Source organism: Mixophyes fleayi, chromosome 5 (assembly GCF_038048845.1).
Source record: "Mixophyes fleayi isolate aMixFle1 chromosome 5, aMixFle1.hap1, whole genome shotgun sequence".
Taxonomy (NCBI): domain Eukaryota; kingdom Metazoa; phylum Chordata; class Amphibia; order Anura; family Limnodynastidae; genus Mixophyes; species Mixophyes fleayi.
Window position 1 is genome coordinate 25,994,716 of NC_134406.1, and position 19,951 is coordinate 26,014,666.

At 40.4% G+C, this 19,951-nt stretch overlaps 1 protein-coding gene across 1 annotated transcript in view; it reads left to right on the plus strand.

The window, feature by feature from the left end:
• The window catches only part of FAM171A1 (family with sequence similarity 171 member A1), an 83,106-nt gene that overhangs the window by 27,380 nt on the left and 35,775 nt on the right, over nt 1–19,951 (plus strand). The window contains exons 2-3 of the mRNA XM_075211865.1: nt 15,440–15,667; nt 17,820–17,912. Of these exons, the coding sequence (XP_075067966.1) occupies nt 15,440–15,667; nt 17,820–17,912 (321 nt within the window). The remainder of the gene's footprint in view (nt 1–15,439; nt 15,668–17,819; nt 17,913–19,951) is intronic.

The following is a 19,951-nucleotide window of genomic DNA, read 5'->3' on the forward strand; positions in this document are numbered from 1 at the left end:
CCTGGCTCGTGGTACATCTGTGCAAGGGCCCCTCAACCTCTGCAGTGCGCGTATGTTCTTGAGCCCAGAGGGGAGTCGTCACGATGACGCCAGGGTTCGCATCGGCTGATCGTAAAGGACTAGGTCCTGGGACCAGTGGTTACGGCCTGTGGGCCATACGCTGTTGGGTTGTGCTATTAGTCGTTAGCTGATTGTATGGCTCTCGCCGCCACAATTTATAATTTAATAAACTGTGTCCTTTTTGTTTTTCCAAAATCAAGTTGTCAGTGTGTTTGGTTAACTTTAAGACTCTAAAATCTTATCTATGAAATAAACAATTCTTAAGGCATGGTGCAATAATAAGGGAAATCTGCTGTATGCAGTTTATAACCCCTTGAATTTATATGTTCTGTTTCGTTCCACTGGTTGAAATGTGGATCTCTGCACACTGAGTCCTGCTTTGTTGTCTGCAAAAGTCAATGCGTCTAAAATGTCTTTTATATCAAATGTGTCATGTCACGAAAAAATTGTAACCGTTCTGTTCTTTTCTGCATGACATTCAGTTGCTGATATATATTAAGATCCAATTGTTTGGTCTAAGTGCCAACAGTAAGGATGACACGTTGGTGAGCATATTGGTCAGGTCCTGTTGGTGGTGGATAAACAACCCGATCATATAGGGCTCAGTCAGTGCGATTTGGCAAATGACCGACTGCAACCAACAATATTGTAGCAGTCTACATTTTCCGGCATTAGGCTTTGATTGGATGCTTTGGGCATGCAACTGGAACCTGTGGTTAATTTGGTTGAACAGGGCTTGCAGATAACCTGGCCTGGATCAAGCCTAGGTAACTTGTGGCTTGTATAGCAAAGGTCACCTTGTGTTCTGGCTGGGCTACGCTATGCTACAAACTAGAATACAGATATTGTATTTCCTTGTCGGCACCAAATATTTTCGTAGTGAGATAACATTAACTAACTAGTTGACGTCACTCATTTCTAACCGTTGCTGGGGGAAAATTCTTTAGCGTGATAAGATTGCAGAAGTAATGCGAATAGAAGAATGATTGTTTCACATGCAACATATTGTGACAGCTGTGATATGTATGTAAAGTTAAGGATGACCTACCTTCCAATGAATTTTTATTCATTTTTTTTTTTTATCTGTTTCCCCAAATTCCGACCATTTCTTTTATCTTGTAAATTATCCTTTTTTTGCGTTTTATGTGTAGACCTGTGTGGGTAATCTCACCATCTGGCTCAAAAAAAAAATTAAATTCTGGATCATAAATTCAATCTAAAACATCCACCTTGTGTTTTGTACATTTATTTTACTTGTTTTAAGTTGTGATCTATGGATTATATGTTCATTTTAATTGCCGACAGTATTTTTTTTTTTTTTTTTTTTTACTATTGGCTTAATTGTATTACATTCCATTTTTGGTATGCAAATACTTCCTAAAAAGGCGTTATTTCGCCATGCCCCTAGTTGTTCGGTAATGGCTGATTGGCCCTTTCTCTGTGATCTGCAGAGGCTTTGCAAATGAGGCAGGAGCAATGTAAGAATTCACGCTCCATAATGTAGATACTGCTGGTGACCATTGCTACGTAACGTGCAAATGGAAGTCACGGGTTACGGTAATGATGTTTAACATCTACCAAATTGTGTCAAATTAGATGCAAGTCATATATGTCTTTGTAAGACTTTTGCAGACCACCAGAGGCCCCAAGTCTGACCTCTTCTCTACCTGTCCCTCCACTCCCTATAAAAATAACTCTCTTGTTAGATCACTAGCAATTCAATTCTCTGTTACTATTAGTTTTTAACGGTTCTACTGTGTTTGGGATGTATTAGTCTGCTGGTTACACGTTTTGTACGCCACTACGTGGATGATCGATATGACATGCATGCATTGTTGCTTTAAAAAAATAAAAAAGTAAAGGGATTAAAATGATGGACCGGTCTCCGTGTACCAGTGAGACTGCACTTTGATTGCAGTCCTCCACTCTACTGGCTTTAGGAGGGTGATTTAAGTAACAGAATCCACATATTAGTAGAACAATAAAAACGTCACCGGCAAACTGCAGAATTTATAGAGGGGGGGTTTCCACACCATGCCGCCAGTGGGGCGTGACCAGCATGCATGGGGGTGTGGCTATAATTTTAGACTGTGCTTGGCTTTTCTCCAACTCTTCCTATCCCCATAATATTCATGGGCAATGCTGCGTGCACTACTGTTAGGTGCACGCAGATCTCCCTGTTCAAGCAGAGCCGTGTGAAGTGGGGGCAGGGTCCAGCAGCCCCAATTATACAGAGCCCCAGGCTTGGAGGGGGGGTTTCCAGGCACTAGAACCCCCCCCTCCTCGGTTTGCCTATGCCCTTCTCTAAACTAGCGTAATTATAAGGGCCCGGTGTCTGGGGCCACTGCCATTTGTGAGATCCCGGAGGGGAGAATGGAAGCGTTGGCAAGTATGATTTAGCTTCTCCTGTTTTGTGCACGGAAACGGGACACATTTTGGTCCAGCCCACGATGTGGATGCTACCACTGTATATATGTGACAGGTACATTTTTTAATAACGATGTTTCACTAAACATAAAACGGCTAATTCCTGATGTCAAAACCACATAGAAATGTAATAAATTCATTAGGTGCCACAGGCTTTAACAGATTGATTGTCCTGGAACAGAGCAATATCAATAATTGACAATGGCAAACTCTAACAGGCTTAAATAGTCTGCACAGTTGTACTAATCCCTGGTAATGACATCTGGCATATGGTATAACAAAAGGTGGCCTTTAACATAATGTGATCATATAAAGCACTTTTCATTACGAGAGTTAAGTCCACAACAGCCGTTCTATGTTCCTAATGGTATCTGAGTGAGATGGAGAACATTCTGCTAAACATTTTTTATATTTTTTTGTAACTATTGATTATTTCATGTGTTGTAGCGCTGAACAGCCCAAACAATGACCTATCAAAGGCCGCGAGATCATTGTTGGGGAAACAAATGTACGGATTGTTTTACAAGTGTTTGGACCTGAGTTATAAGCTTGTTGTTCTTCTTGGCCCTGTAGGAGTAGTATAAATTAGCAGTATTAGTTTAAATTCCCGTGGGATCTGTTAACGAGCCTGTTCTTTCAAGAGAAATTGAAGATCGTACAGTTTACGTTGCACTTTGCCCGTTTGGCAGTTTAAGCTTTTTCCCGTGAGACCGTCATGCTGTAATTTTTTTGGTCTCTTTCTTGTAAGCAAAACTTTAAATGACCTCTCTGCTCATCTTTCATGTATCATTGGTTGGAAACTTGTATTAAGACTTGACAAACTTCCATGGAACTTTCTATATTGATGATGGACTTTGTGATAGACATCCAGCGCCTGCAGAATATTATCATGTATAAAATACGCCCTAAACAGACGAGAGAAGTATAACTTTTCCTTTTTCTAAGGTGCTGGTGAAGTCTCGCATGATATATAAGATTCAGTTTTGAGCACCAGTTCACAAAATGGAAAGGGTGCAGAAAAGGACACGTAAACGGATATGGAAGATTTGGGTTAAAAGGAAAGGTTTGTCTGACATGATTTATTTTCGCTGGAGAAGAGAAGACAAAGGGGTTGATTTACTAAACCTTCTAAAAAGCAAAAGTGGAGGTGTTGCCCCTAGCGGCCAATCAGATTCAACTGCTCATTTTGTCGAATGTACTAGATTAATGATAGGCAGAATCTGATTGGTTGCTATGGGCAACATCTCCAGTTTTCCTTTTTTTAGAAGCTTTAGTAAATCTACCCCTAAAAAGGGGATAAGGGAATATATGATGCTGTATGTTAATGGCCTATAAGGAAAGTTCTGTGGCAACCTGTTCACAGGGAGGTGCATGAAGTACAGATGACGACATCTAGTGACATTACTGAGGCAGGACACAGTTTGTGCCTCATGTCTCAGTGATGTCACTAGTTTGTAAGGAATTATTATGCTGCCACTACCATATGCAATTGACCGGTTTACTTTAATGCTGCCTATTTAGCTTCTCTGAATTGTCCCAGCACCAGTAGTGGTTTAGATTGTTTAAAATGCTCAGTGTTAATACCTTTTATCGTTGCACCTATACCTTTTGTGTTAAACTTGATAACCACACGGACACAAGATATAATTTTGGCAAAAAGGTCGCAGTTTATTTAATATAACATATTACTTAAACTCTGATGGCGGCGAGAGCAAAGTAGTCAGCTAACAATCAATCTTGAAACCAATACAGGGTAAATTAAATCTCAATATCACTGTCCCAAGACTTTACGACACCCAAGCCATTGGTTGGTACTAAACTTGGGGTCATTGCGACTGCCCCCTTCTGGACTCGCGTGGAAGCGCCTGCCCAAAGGCACGCCAAGGGACCCTCCACCCAAGAGGACCATGAGTCGGGTTACTGCAAAAGGGGCAGTGACCTGCGGCCAATTCAACGGTAGCACCTTCGATTAGTCGCTAACTGCATTCCAGTCCTACCTACTGCGCCTTGACTGAAACAAGAAAATGATTAATTCATAACCAAACCTATGCAGGGCGGGAGGGAGGTATCCGAAGATCCTGGAACCAAGAGGGCCAGCCCACTGTTTCAGGATAATTTATAACATCAATCAAAACCACCCCACAGTGTATTTGGCTGGGTGCAAATAACAGTTAACCCTCAATGGTCAGTGCTGATAAAAGTATAACACAATATTTTGATTGCCCTCAGTTTATGGCTTAACTTAAACTAATATTACTCTATATAGAGTAGAAGGTTACACCGGAAGTATAACCATGAGGTTTTGTGTATGATAAGTCCATCTGTGACCTCACATCCTCCTCCTAAGTTTAAGTGAAGCCATAAGCAGAGGGCAATTAAAATATTGTGTTCTACTTCATCAGCACTGACCATTAGGGGTTAAACATTTTTTGCAGCCAGCCAATCACTTTGTGGGGAGTGGTTTTGCAGGAGGTGATAAATTAACTTGGCTTGGTGGGCTGGATCTCTTGGTTCCTGGATTTCAGATACTGCCCTCCCGCCCTGCATAGGTTTGGTTATGGAAAAATCTTGTCTCAAGACAAGGTGCAGTGGGTAGGAGAGCAATGCAGTCAGCAACTAATCGAAGGTGCTACCGTTGAATTGGCCGCACGTCACTGCCCCTTTTGCAGTAACCTGACTCTTGGTCCTCTGGGGCGGAGGATATCCTGTCGTAGACGGCAATATGAGCCCAGATGGGGGCAGTTGCGACGACGCCAAGTTTAGTATCGTCCAATGGTAAAGACTTGGGATTCGTAAAGTCTTGGGACAGCGGTATTGAGATTCACCTTACGCGGTATTGGTTTAAAGATTGGTTGTTAGCTGACTGCTTCGCTCTCGTCGCCGTCAGAGTTTTAAATAAAATTTCCCACTAAATAAACTGTGACCCCTTTTGCCAAAATTATATCTGGTGTCCGTGTTGTTATGTTTAGATAAGAAGGTTAACTGAAAGGTATAAGTGTGTAATGATGAAAGGTATTAACATGAGTATTTCAATGACCTTTCTCCAGGCTGCGGGGCTGAGTGCTTCTTACAATTAGTTTTCCCCAGTACACTGGCTGCAGCTCATGAAGGGATCAAAGGAGTTATTACCCTTTATAGCGCACCAACATATTACACAGAGCTTTACAATTCAAGAATATTTATTCATCCACATTAGTCCCTACCCCAATGGAGCATCCAGTCTTCATTCCCTGGGTATACTTGCACGTATGTTGGTGAGAAACAGGAAACTGGCGCACACGAGGAAGGCCTACAACCCCCCCATGCAGATGGCACCTATTAGTATAACAAGGGCATAACACTGAGGAGGTAACGCTAACCTTTAAAAGGGGAAAAAAAAAATCTGTATGGTACACTAGAGTGCAGCTTGTAATAGTGGGAAAAAACATCTTCTGAATAGCTGAAAACTTGATGTTTTCACTTTTTAGTGGAATAAGCTGTTAATAATTATTAGAGCTTAATTTTTTATTTTCAATTACAAACAATGTATTTAGAGTTTTACATGTACCATTGTCAATGTTACTACTTGGCCGTGAGGGACAATGCCATCTTATTGTTGTAATTTAGGCTTTATTCTGTATCAACCTGGTGTATATTTCGGTAGAAATGGTTGAACTTAAAGGGCTAGATTTACTAAGCTGCGGGTTTGAAAAAGTGGAGATGTTGCCTATAGCAACCAATCAGATTCTAGCTGTTATGTTGTAGAATGTACTAAATAAATGAAAGCTAGAATCTGATTGGTTGCTATAGGCAACATCCCCACTTTTTCAAACCCGCAGCTTAGTAAATCTAGCCTAAAGTGTTTTGTTTTTTTTATGTTTGATTTTTTTTGTGTGCAGATTCTCAAAATTGTCTTGTTTTTATATGTAACTTTCAATCTTTCTTTCACACCTTCCTAACCCAAACCTTTTATGCCATCAATGCAGAGTTCATGACATACAGACCAAAATAGAAGGAGAGTACCAAGTCATGGGATAATTCGGTTCAGGTTAAGGTCAGGGACAAACAAACAGGATATGCAGACAAGGAACATTGTTAAATTGTGACTAGTCACCTCCTCAATATGTTTTACATAATACATTGTGTCTGTGTGTGGTAATTGCCGCGACACCCCCCCCCCCCCCCCCCCCCGTGAGATTGCCGCGGCACCGCAGGGAGCACAATTCGGGAACCACAGCACTAATCTAGAACGTTGTTTTTGATGATGGCTCTTTAAAAAACTGCATTGCAATGTTTACCCGTGTGCAAATATCATGAACTACTCTTCTCCTTTTCAGGACTTGTTTGCATATTGTCTGTAGGAGGTGTGAGATACCCCAAAACCTGAGTACCTTGGGTGTATCTATATGTTTTTAATTTACTTTGTTAATTGTTATAAGTGTTTATAAAGATTTAAAAAAAAAAAGAATTCCTGAGGAAGAAGTGACAGTTGGGAGTGGTTGGTGGTTGCCGGGGGTGACAGTGGGGAGTGGTTGGTGGTTGCCGGGGGTAACAGGAGAGAGGAGTGTGATACTCAGGACCGCTGAGAGAGATCCCTGTGTCTGGATAGACTGAGAGAGAAAAATAGGGACAAAACCATGTTAAAAAAGGGCGCTTGCGTCGGGAAGTAACGCTCTTCCCCCTGAGGAGGCCTGGGCTAGGCCCAAATGCATGACAAGAACCTTTTTAAGACCTTAAGTAGCTTGATTTGACTAGAATGCATGAGTATCATGCACGGGTTAACTTGTGTGTATATGTGTGTGTGTGTGTGTGTGTGTGTGTGTGTATATGTATGTATGTGTATATATGTGAAGATTAATAATTTGCTCTGGCAGAAACATCCATAAACATAGAATTCCAATAAATTATTAGTATGGTAAATGTAAAGGTTTATCAATTGTAAATAGTTTCAAAGTGATAAGATAATGTTTAAAAATAACACAGAAGTTCTTATTAATAAAAGGAAGTAAGTTAAGAATACATTTGTGTCATTTTAAATCTCTGGATAAATCTCCTTACCTCTCTGGTGCAATTTCAACGTATTACTCTAAATAACATCACGCGGGGTATTACAGGTGTACTGTAGCTTACAAGTTGTAGGTAGTCTGTGTTTACAGATAAACGTATATTCCTTATTGTATGAAGTAGAAACATTTCCGAAAAATCCTCCAGAACCTTCAATGGGACAGACCCTCGCCATTAATGGTGAATAAACTCCAGCACTCCCTGAGATATCTGTTGTAATCCGCTGTAAACTACATCAAGTTCCTCTTTCTGCATCATTAATTCTTCCTGGTGGAGCATTCATGCATTTTATTTGTAATGTAAATTGATATCTTTATTCATTTAAATTTGACAGAACTGCTGCTTTGTCCTGTCAAATCGCATCTGATTTGTATAAGTTTATATTAAAACAGTGGTACTCTCATGTCTGGGTTATTTTGTTTTTCCATAGTGTAGTTCTTTAAGGAGGCAAACTGAGGAACTGGGGGGGGGGGGATTGGACTTGGGATGTACGGTGGAGGTTGTGCTGCAAACATAAGTAATTTAATTTCTTGTGTCTAAAGCCTAATATTGCATCTTCCTTGATAGTTCATATAAGGGTTAATTTACAGGTGCAGAGCTCGATTTTGGCGCACATCTTGTGATTCAACGTCTCAATAAGAGTCGTACTTATGTCTGATCTCTAGGAGCCTGTGACATCACTGAAGCGCTCACAACTAATATCATAATGCGCTGGTTTCCGGTACATTGAAGAACAGGCTGCCTCCTCAGTGTGTAGTTAATTGGGGCACATTAAAATCCTTGTACTATTAAACTACAAATCCTCTTCACCAAGGCTTTCATCATACCTGCTAGACTTGGTGTAAAAAAAAATTCTGCCCCCCTAGCTCCAACAAATAAATGCGAGGGCGGTCTATATATCTCGATCTGTGGATCACGTACGTCTTACAGTGCTGCCTCAGCATGACACCTCAGCAATATGTGAGTTTGTAGTGTGGTTTATTTGTTGGTGTAATTTTTCGGTAATCCTTATCAAAACCTCCTATATTTTAGGTTTTGGGTTTTTGTTTCTTTGTTGTGGTTTTTTTTTTTTTTTTTCTCCCATTTTTTTAAGCCAATTGTCTTGGAAGTCAAATAAAGGAATTGGTAATTATGCTTATTAAAACTTTTGTTTGAAAACTTGAACAAAATTAATTATAAACTGTATTGCTAAAAAAACAAACAATGGAAATTTCTATGGGTGCAGTTGAAATATTTTTGGACTTGGATTATATATTTTTCCTGCTTTTACGGAAAGGCCGAGACATCTGTCTTGAATCTAAAACATCTGTTTACTGTGTGTTTGGCAAGGTCTATATCCCCCTCCCTGCTCCTTTTCTGGTGCGTTCTAAAACTGCTGTCTTTTTTTCAAGTTTTTTTGTTTTGTTTTTCTCGTATTTGAAAGTAACGTAATATTTCGAAACCAATAACACTTGGTACTTAACATCAGTAACCTCAGGTGATCGTTGACAAGAATGAAGTGCAGGACACCCTTTTAAATGTGAAGAATTTTCAATTGGATGAAATGTCATTTAGATTGATACATGGACAATGCGAGTTCTGTAATACTGTCATGTAAATTTTATAGCTAAAATACAATCCTTTTTTTAGTTGAGTACGGACATCACACACAGCAGATTTTTGTCTCCCCGTACATGGGATAGATACGGATGTTGGGTTGCACGGTGGCTCAGTGGTTAGTATTTCTGCCTCACATCGTTGGGGTCATGAGTTCGATTCCCCTGGGGAGGTGGGCTTGTTGGGGGCAGGGCTATGCAAATCACACCATTTTGGCCCCACCCCGTGATGTAATGACGCAGTCGCATCATTTTACAGCGAGGGGGGGGTCATGGCCAAATGCCGCAATTCTCCCGAGAATCGCGGCATTTTGGATCTAATTCTGCCCACTTCACTAGGAAGTGGGCAGATGCGGGAGGCTGCCATACTCTCCCGGGAGACCTACCCGGGATGTGGGAGTCTCCTGGGCATTCTGGGAGAGTTGGCAAGTATGCTGTAACTTCTAATGCTTTAGTTTTACAGGGACTTATGTAAATGACAAATAGTCTCTGTAAAGCTTATTTGTAATTGGTGGTGCTATATAAATAAATGATTCAGTAAATTAATAGAAATGTGCCCATATGCTTGTTAATAGATCTACGTACACCTAATGCAACTTGATTATTTGGCCTTATACCCTTACAACTGGCTCTGTATACAATTTTGTCACAGGAATGAAGCACCAAATTGCAAAGGTTCCATTGGATGACAAAATATAGGTGGCACTACTTCCAAGGTGGGAGATGATCTTGCTCAATTATCAACAGAGGTTATCGGCCAACTTAATTTTTAATTCTGAGCAATCCTATCCAATATATTTTATATTTTATGTTATTGTTTTTGTACTGCACAACTTTCTTTGTAAGTGTATCCATGACGGAAAACTGCTTCCTGGCCAGCTGAAAAACTTTCATCACTTCCTCTGACTTATTTTTGTTGCTGTTTGTTTTATAATCAAAGCTTTCCATAGGGGTAAAGAATTTGTGTTTTCAGATCTCTGTTAAGGCAATAAACAGAGCAGCATTGAAAATCAAAATAGCCTAAGGGCTCGTACACACAGGCGTTGAAATACCCCTGTTCAAACCATAGAGAAAACCTTGTACATTGTCATCCCTTTTAACAGAGCATTCAAAGCAGGTTCTCAAAGCCTCCTTGCAGCATAGTGTACGATGTACTTAATGAGCGCTACTGTAGAAAGCCATTGTATAATTAACCAAGTGTTAACGCTGCAGACAATGTTGAAATTTACACAGTGAAGCGAACACTTGTCAGAAAGCATTTGTAGGGTCCTCCTAAACTTTGTGACCCCAGTGCTGTGAGGCAGAAGTGCTAACCTCTATGCCACCATCCTGCCCATGCATGATCTTCTCTTTATTTTCTTTTGTATTAAGTTGTGAAAAGAAGCTTGTGTGTTCTGGGAGCTGGATCACCCGTTTAATATTTAGGTTTTATGTACGGAGTTCTCTAGCTGTTTCTTTAGTTCAGTGTTTAGCGATTGGAAACTGCAGTGTGAGGTAATATATCCTGGAAGACTGTGATTGTTGCCGGATGCAGAGATTACAAAGCTGTGTATCATCATTCTATATGGGAGCATAGCGGTCACTGGGCTTTATGTGGGTTTCCCCTAACTGCATTGTGTCACTCAGCATCAGTGCGAATTCAGCAGCACCATCTGTGAGCCACTCCTCAGTCATTTCCAGATTGTTTCCAGTCCAGTGCCGAGGGTGTCCCCTAACCTAGCTGACATTCCTGTCCCTTACCGCATAGCATAAAGGAGATGCTGGCTTTAGATACACATGCCTGTCTGGAGTGCAGATCTATATTTACTAAACTGCAGGTTTGAAAAAGTGGGGATGTTGCCTATAGCAACCATTCAGATTCTAGCTGTCATTTTGTAGAATGTACTATATAAATAAAAAGAATCTGGTTGCTATAGGCAACATCCCCACTTTTTCAAACCTGCAGTTTAGTAAATCTAATCCTCAGACTCTCCTTCTTCAGCACGCACCTAAGGTGTGTGGACTGGAATTTTATGTATTTGCCGTTCATATAATCCGTACATTTACATTTAAATTTGAATATGTTATAATGGTAATTTGCAAACCTAAAGCAGCAGTTTTCATAGTTTGTTGGCAGCCTCAGGGAGTTTTGCTTACTGTTAACAAGAAGGTATTGGCCAATTAAAGTTCTCCTGTCGACATAAATTGCTGACAGGAGAATTTTTTTTTTTTTCTTACTCCAAACTACCTATATGTCAGGATTTTGATTTGTTCCAGAAATGTTTTACTTTTTTAACTGCTGTTTTTGTTATGAGTTTAGTTAAGAGTTAAACAACTGTCTGATCATTCTTCCCCCTTTTCCTTTGTCTGCTCCCAGTTTTGAAGTGGGTGGGAGATGAAGCAACCTGTAGCCAATCAGATAATCTGATTGCTCACAGCAGCACACATTGCATTAAATGCCTACTGACATTGCTGAAGGCGGTGACCTGTTCCCTCGTGGTTGAGTAAGTGAGGAGGGGGCTGCATGTCACAAGGGCAGTGTGATGATGTGAGGAGAGATAAGGAGACCAGAGGGGGAAGCCGCAGACTGAGAAATTGGTGGTGAGCAACCTACATTTTTGGGTGCTTCCCATGCAAGCTTAAAGCAGCCGTTCTCAGAAGTACTACATATTACTTTTTAAAAATAAATTTTTGCATGATAAATATAAAGAATATATTTTATTTTTTTATTTGTTTCATTTGCAATTTATTGGGAATCTGCAATGTGGTGCAATAGGTCCTATGAGTAACCTAGCACTGAGGCTCTTCCTAGGGCACTTGTATACAAGCAGACGACATCGGTAGTGCTCTGTATGCCAGCAATAGTGGAGATGTCCTATAGGGTCAGCTGATGCGGTATGCATACCAGTAGAGGCAGATGCAGCCGTATTGCATAGTGGTATGCCATTAATAAGCTACCAATAGATGTAATGCCCACTAATAAATTCAGCAGCAAAATTTAAATTCTGCTATATTATAAACCAGTAGTAGTAATGCCCAGTATTAGTGGGAGGAGCAGGGTCCGCCAGCAGTATAGAGTAATAGGGTATTGGTTCTATCAAAGCTTTGGTGTGTTTGAAACCACAAACTTCATACAGTCAACTTATTTCTTTATATCTATCTACCCCCACACTGGAGATGAGTCAATCGCTATTCACTGAACTACGTGTGATTTTTTTTTTTTTTTTTTTGGGGGGTTTCGTAGTTCTATTTTCAGAAAGTTTAATTCGCCTATCATTTATTACTGCATCAAGCTAAAAAAAATTAAAATTTAAAATGACACTTCAGAAGGTTTAATGGTTTGTAAATTGTTTTACTTTTTGAGCTGGACATTTGTCAATAGGTTGACAAGCTGCAAAATATGCCAGTGGCTTGTGTGAAAGGAGAGTTGGTAGTTCTAGTAGTATAAATATACAGATGTATACTGTGCAGTAAATGCACACATCTTTATATAATTTAAAAGTATCTAGTCCATATAGTTTTGTGGGGGTGGTAGATTCACTTGAGCCTGTTTTCTGTATATTTTATCATGTGAGGGGAAATGTTTGTACTACAATTACCCTTGAATTGAAGCGGCCTGTGGAGAATCTTTCTGCAGTACAATCTTGTATGCTTGGTACAGGAAGGCCACTCCTATGGATTTGATTCAAAGGTTATCGCTTATATACACTGATCGGCCTCAACATTAAAACCGCCTGCCTAATATTGTTTAGGTCCACCTCGTGCCACCAAAGCTTTGACCCCTCGAGGCATGTACTCCACAAAACCTGTGATGGTGTCCTGTGGTATCTGGCACCAAGACGTTCGCAACAGACCCTTAAGTTCTGTAAGTTGTGAGGTGGGGCCTCTATGGCTTGGACTTGTTTTTCCAGCACGTCCCACAGATGCTCGATTGGCTTGAAAGCTGGGGTGTTTGGAGGCCAAGTCAACGCGTTGAACTCTGCAGAAATTGTTCAGGAATGGTTTGAAAAACATGAGTGTGGCAGGGTGCATAATTCTACTGAAAGAGGCCACTGCCTTCAGGGAATACCGTTGTCATGAAGGGGTGTACTTGGTCTGCAGCAATGTTTAGGTAGGTGGTATGTGTCAAAGTAACATCCACATGAATGCCAGGATCGAAGGTTTCCCAGCATCACACTGCCTCCACCGGCTTGCCTTTTTTACCATAGTACATCCTGGTGCCATCTCTTCCCCAGGTAAACGACGCACATGCACTTGGCCATCCACATGATATAAATGAAAATGTGATTTATCAGACCAGGCCACCTTCTTGCATTGCTCTATGTCCAGCTCTGGCGCTCACGTGCCCATTGTAGGTGCTTTCAGTGGTGGACAGGGGTCAGCATTGGGCGCTCTGACCGGTCTGCGGCACCTTTCTATCATAGCCAGCATTAACTTTTTCAGCGGTTTCTGCTACAGAAGCTCTTCTGTGGGATTGGACAAGACTGAGCTAGCCTACGCTCCCCACACACATCAATGAGCCTTGGGTGCCCATGACCCTGTCGCCAGTTCACCAGTTGGCTTTCCTTGGACCACTTTTGGTAGGTACTAACCACTGTATACTGCGAACACCCCACAACACCTGCCGTTTTGGAGATGATCTGACCCAGTCGTCTAGCCATCACAATTTGGCCCTTGTCAAAGTCACTCATATCCTTACGCTTGCCCATTTTTCCTGCTTTCAACACATCAACTTCAAGAACTGACTGTTCATTAGCTGCCTTATATAGCTAACCCCTTGACAGGTATCATTGTAACAAGATAATCAATGTTATACACTTCACTTGTCAGTGGTTTTAATGTTGTGGCTGATCAGTGTATATGTCCTACAGTTTCCGTTGCGTTATTATCTCTGGAGCATTGTTCCAGTTAAGTCTTGGGATAAGATTACGTACAATGCCAAATGGTATAAACCAGTCCTGCTTCTGAAAAGGAACCAACCCTTCTTATAGAAATGTGCAGGAGACCACAGGCGGTGATTATTGCTGTGGCTTCTAGCGAACACGTACTGTTTGGGAGGATGTTTTTTATTTTGTAGGAATTATCTGTTAAAGTCTATGTAAAGCAGTCAGTCAAACAGAATTTTGGTGGTTACCCTTTTATTTTCCTGGTAAAGTGTGAAACAGCTGTTTCAGGTCATTTTAGGAATGTTTTTCCTGGGAGGGAATTTTTGGACGTCTGTACACCAGCCATTTAAAGTTCCAGCTGTTGTCTTACTGCAGACTGCTGATAACTACAAGAGTCACAGGCTATCTCTTAGCCACCCAGCTGGGGTGATCCTCACCCATATTATTTAGGAACACAACGTGTGCATTACTAGACCTGTGGTTTTGGGGTTTTTTGTTTTTTTGTTTTTTTTTATATCTTCTATGGAAAATTGATGCGACCTTGAAAAGGCGTATATATCATGTACACTATAACCTGTTTATGACTTGGACAGTATTTACATTTAAAATAGTGTCTTCATTCCTACATATAGTTGGTGACAAGTCTTATTTTATACTACTACCATAACTGACCTGTGCCTACAAGCAAAGACTTTGGGCTAGATTTACTAAACTGCGGGTTTGAAAAAGTGGAGATGTTGCCTGTAGCAACCAATCAGATTCTAGCTGTCATTTTGCAGAAAGAACTAAATAAATGAAAGCTATAATCTGATTGGTTGCTATAGGCAACATCCCCACTTTTTCAAACCCACAGTTTAGTAAATATACCCCTTTATGTTTATGTACCGGATACAGTTCCTTGTGATTTAAAAAAACGTTTGGGATGCATGTTTTAAAGAACCATTAGACCTAAAATTCAAGTTACTTTATAATGGCGATCTCTGATGTCGCAGGTTGCATGCATATATTTACAGGAACAGTACAAATATTGATCTCAAATTTTAATAACCAAGTCCGATAACTGGTTTCGGCTGGTCAGCTTTCAAGCCTTGATAAGTTGAAGAAAAGGGTCACGGTTTAAGCAAGTAAACATCTCCGTTGATCCCGCACATGGTGTTTGTGTGAAACGCCCACTATCACCTCTGATCCAATAGACTTGGATTAAATATATTGCATATGCCCATACCTACACGCATTTTACTCGCTGATGATACTCTCTTTTGCTCCCTGATACTGTTAGTTTCTTGCTTTGTTTTGCTGTAGAAAAGTTAGTTGGCCAAACATAACTTTAGATCTCCCACTGATCGAATTTGGTCGACCCTTTATCTTTTGTTCCCGAAATGCGTTGTGTATTTTGTTGCAAAGCTGAGTTGCTCTTCTGAAGGCTTAATGGGTTTTCTGTCTCTACAGAGGTGACATTAAAAGTCCAGGTCAGCGATGTCAGCACTCACCAGCCGCTCAGCAATGCCATCATAAAGATTTTCGCCAACCAAGTTTCTACTGCGTCGGGGACCACTGCAGCTGATGGGACTGCCTTGATCAAGCTCCAGTATAAGTTGGGAAGTCAGTTAATTGTCTCGGCCACCAAACATGCCTATGTGCCAAATTCCGCACCATGGAGACCCCGCAGGTTACCAGGTAAGTTAAGTTTGTAAGTATCGTTTCTACAAGGGCCTTTTAATTCCCTCTCTTTAAAATTTTAAGCGCTACGGAATATGTTGGCGCTATATAAATAAATGATGATGAATTTGGCTTTACAAATGGCAGACACCATCGGTGAGCATACCGGATGGTGTCTGCATACATGTTAATGGATGCTACCCACTTTCAAAAAAAGAAACTTGAATACATTTTTAAAAAATTGCATTCATGGAATTGCCTTTTGTTTGAAGTTATATTGCTTTATTTTAATTAAAATGGACTGCTTAATAGGCTCACATAATGTTGTGAGTTTTTTTTTTTTTTTCTTTTCCCATTGCTTTAACGTAAAGACAAATGTTTATATTGGGTGGTGGTGATATGTGTCATCCTTGAAACTCTGAACATGGTGCAGCCTGTTACAAGGATTTATATTGCATAGGTTACATCTCATTGTTCGATAAGTAGACAAGATTTGTTACATTTTCTCAAGAACAGCACATATATCGGGAAGATAAACAAAGCGACAGATTGATTCCATTTCCTCTTTGGGAATAGCGTTCATGTCGGTAAATGATTAATGCCAAATGAGCAATAAAATCATTTCATGTTTAACTCTTTTGCATCCACGTCCCTGCACTCTGTGCTTAGCCTGGAGATCCCATCGTGTAGCTCATTGATCACTGGTCTGGAGTAGAGGCGTAACGGAGTGGGCTGGAAAGACAGCGTTGCCCTACGAGATGTCGGGGATGCTTTTTTTTGGGGGGGGGGGGGGGGGGGGGAGGATCTCTCTGCCTACTGCAGAAGACCCGGAAACGAAAATGCACAAAAAATGTCTCCGGACAGCTCCGCTATAGACCTTACAGATATGACACTATTTGTTCATTTTGTTTTAACTTAATTGGGAAATTAATATGTGGCCCATTGGGAACATTACGTTCAGTACATAACGATTATAGTCATGTGGTTCACACTCTGTGCTGCCGGCTGTGCCGTGTAGGGGGGAAAGGTCACTTCCATAGGTCATTGTTAACGATGCTAATAGAAGAATCTAATAGCTCCGGGGTGTCTGCTCTTTAAATGTCAGCAGTATGTGCAGAGTTTACAGGAGACACTGACTGCACTGATCCCAGAAAGGCTGGGAATTCCTGTACAGTTTAGAGCAGCGTTGGGCAACCTGATGTCCTTCAATGCTGCATGCCAGTGATAGTTTGGTAAGGAATACAGATTTGCATATATTTGTTTTGCAGTCTTAATGTAAACTGACTTGGAGCTGCCATGGTGGTTTAACAGTTGGTGGTCTTCAGTGTATACTCGAAATTGTCTGTTTTCTTACGGTAGCAAAACTCTTTAATGTCTGTACTCCCCAAAAGATGAACGGTGTCTATTGAGGTGCATTTGATACCGCAATCCTTCCTCTTCAGTTTGGCAGGATTAGCGCTCCTGTAATTTTGGACTAATAAAATGTGGGACACTCCTGACATTTGCAGAGACCATAAAACCCATGTTCTTTTTCCTTAATGTCCCAAAATAAGGTTTAAACAGGGAGAAAGCCGGCCTATTTACTATACATACAGGCAGGATAGCCATTTATGGGGACAACCATTGCCTTTGATTTAAAATAAATAAACTAATTGTTATAAATTTTCATTGCTATACACATTATATGGTGTCAGCATTTTTGTATAACTTACCCCTCTAACTTTTTTATTTCTTTGCTGTCTTTTGTGTGTAGTCCATGGTAGTATTTATTCTTCAGGTTCATGTATAAATCACGGAATTCCTGTCTGTTCTCGAGCTGCTGTGTCTACCAGTTTATATCTTTAATCTTCAGCGACTTCCGCCAGCTGACCTTCTACAGGCTGCTATAGACAATAGAACTTGCAACTTTGAAGATAGCAATCTAATACTATAATACCCATTCAAGTTCACATAAGTGCCAGCAAAGACAATGAACTTGTAGGGTACACAAGTCTTGTAATGCTTTTATTATGCATTTTCACCACAATTTGCTGTTGATCTATATTCTTTAGAAACTCGGACCTCTTGTGATCTGAACCTGTTAAGCTGTCGGGGAAACCATTTGGTTGTCGGGACTGCAATGCTCCGTCTCTGTACATCGCCTTGACTGCTATTTATTTATTTCTTGCAGTGTTCTCCTCTCTGAGTCTCGGTTTGCTGCCTGAGCGGTCAGCCACACTAATGGTCTATGATGATGTTGTACAGATAGTCTCAGGATTTCAAGGTGGGTAAATCTTAGATCAAAAAAATACTGTTGGGAAAACCAGGTGACCTGCCCTCTTACGTGAAACCACATTTATGTTAGATAAGTAAGCTTCTTGTAGTCCATGTTCATTATTTCTTTAAGCTGTAGTGATAGGATGGCATTTTTTAAACTACCAAATTGCAGCTGAATCTGTCTCCTTCCTCTCATTTGCATGCCATACAGAGGCGATGGGGACTGAGATTATGCAAGTAAATAAAAATGTTTTTGAAGCAGATGGCATGACATGCTTAATGTGGACAACCGTTGCTTTTGATTAAAAATTTATGGCAGCCTTTGATTTTGGTACCCATTGTTCAATATTTATAGATACAGAAGTGGATGTTGCTCAATCATATTTATAGGCTCGTAGCAGGTGCTTGAAAGGGTGGGGTTATCATAAAAGGAACAAACACACATAAATATCCCCCAGCACACTGCTATAGCCAGCAAAAGATCTGCCATTTCTACTGTAGATAAAAATGCAAAAGTCTTAGTTGCACCCATTTGAAAATGTATGTTAAAGCCACCCGCCACTCCACGGCGCTTTTGCCAATAGGGTGGTCCTAACTCTAAACAGTGAGAGTCCCATATATTTGGGTCATACATATGTGTTTTTAAATTGAGAGCTAACTTACCAAAGAGGTACCCCAGGAGAGGAAGGCCGTTCAGTGGAGATAAGTGAAGGACAGGCAGGGTTGACGACAGCTCACTGTCTTATTTCTACAATGATTGGTTAATCTTACATGTCTCCACCTTCCAGATTCTGACACCAGCGGTAGCTGCACAGTTATGGCAGTCGCTGACTGTTGCTATAATACTGGTGGCTGATAATACTGCTGCCTTGTAGTAGACTCTCACACTTTCCACTCCTCACCAGCTAAACTTGTTATTCCTCTACCTTATGTATTGTCTCACAGCTCGTAGATTGTAAGCTCTTGTGGTCTGGGCCATGATTGCCTTCTCTTCCACGTCACTGTATGTTTGTATCCTGATCCTCTCAATGCACAGATAACTATATAGGTGTGGTTTGTACCGTTAATCAAATCATTCATATATGTGCAACGGTAATACTCTGTACTTGATGTCTTTTTGTCGGTGTTTGAATCTTTACAATGGAGACTGTCTCACTTTTCATTTTATTTTCAAAAATATAAACATGGAATTTACTATTCGAAAATATAACTTTGTTCCTATCTGACCTACATTGACTGTATCCAGTTCCAAAATGATTGTGATGCACATAGGGCGGAACAAAGATGAAATTCATTAGTTTCCTAAGAAAAGAATAGGGATGTATTTACCTTAATTCTCGATAAATACATGGTCAAGGGCCCTCTCGTAAAATTGCAATTACTTTATGGGGTTCTGGATATTACATGTTTATAGGTTGATTCATTAACTTCTTGTAAGGTGAGGAGGATGTAGTCAACTTCAAAGTTCCTTATCATTAACGGTAACAGTTAGCCGTGTTTATGTAATGTTTCCAATATTGGACTGTAATAATGAAGTTGATCAACTGTAAGAGCTGATTAATGATTTATCACACACTGCTCAGAATTCACCACTAGACAAGACTGCAATGATTCAGCACAGTGAGGATCCACCAGCATTAAATATGCAGTTAAAAGTCTCGGACCCCATGAGTTTTCTTTTGACGTTAGAGTTTTCGATTGAATTTGAGTGAAATGAAGCAAGTCTAAAAAATTGTTTATTTATTAAACACGGTGGAGTTGTTTGAAGTGGTAATGTAGGAAACTGAATTCTGGTACATAATCTTCTCTAAACTGGAGGTGGCACAAAATACACATCTATTTGTTTATTTTCTATGACCGTGTGATTTTAGGGACATAATCCTCAACACTGAGTAATGTTACATTGATGTTTAAGCAAAACTGTTAGATTATAGTTCTGTTTTTTCTGTAGCTGTAACAAATTCTCAATTTTGGTTTTGTTTTCTTTTTACTGTTGTAGCTGCAACAATTTTGTTTTTTTTTGTATGTTGCTTTTATCAGTCAATG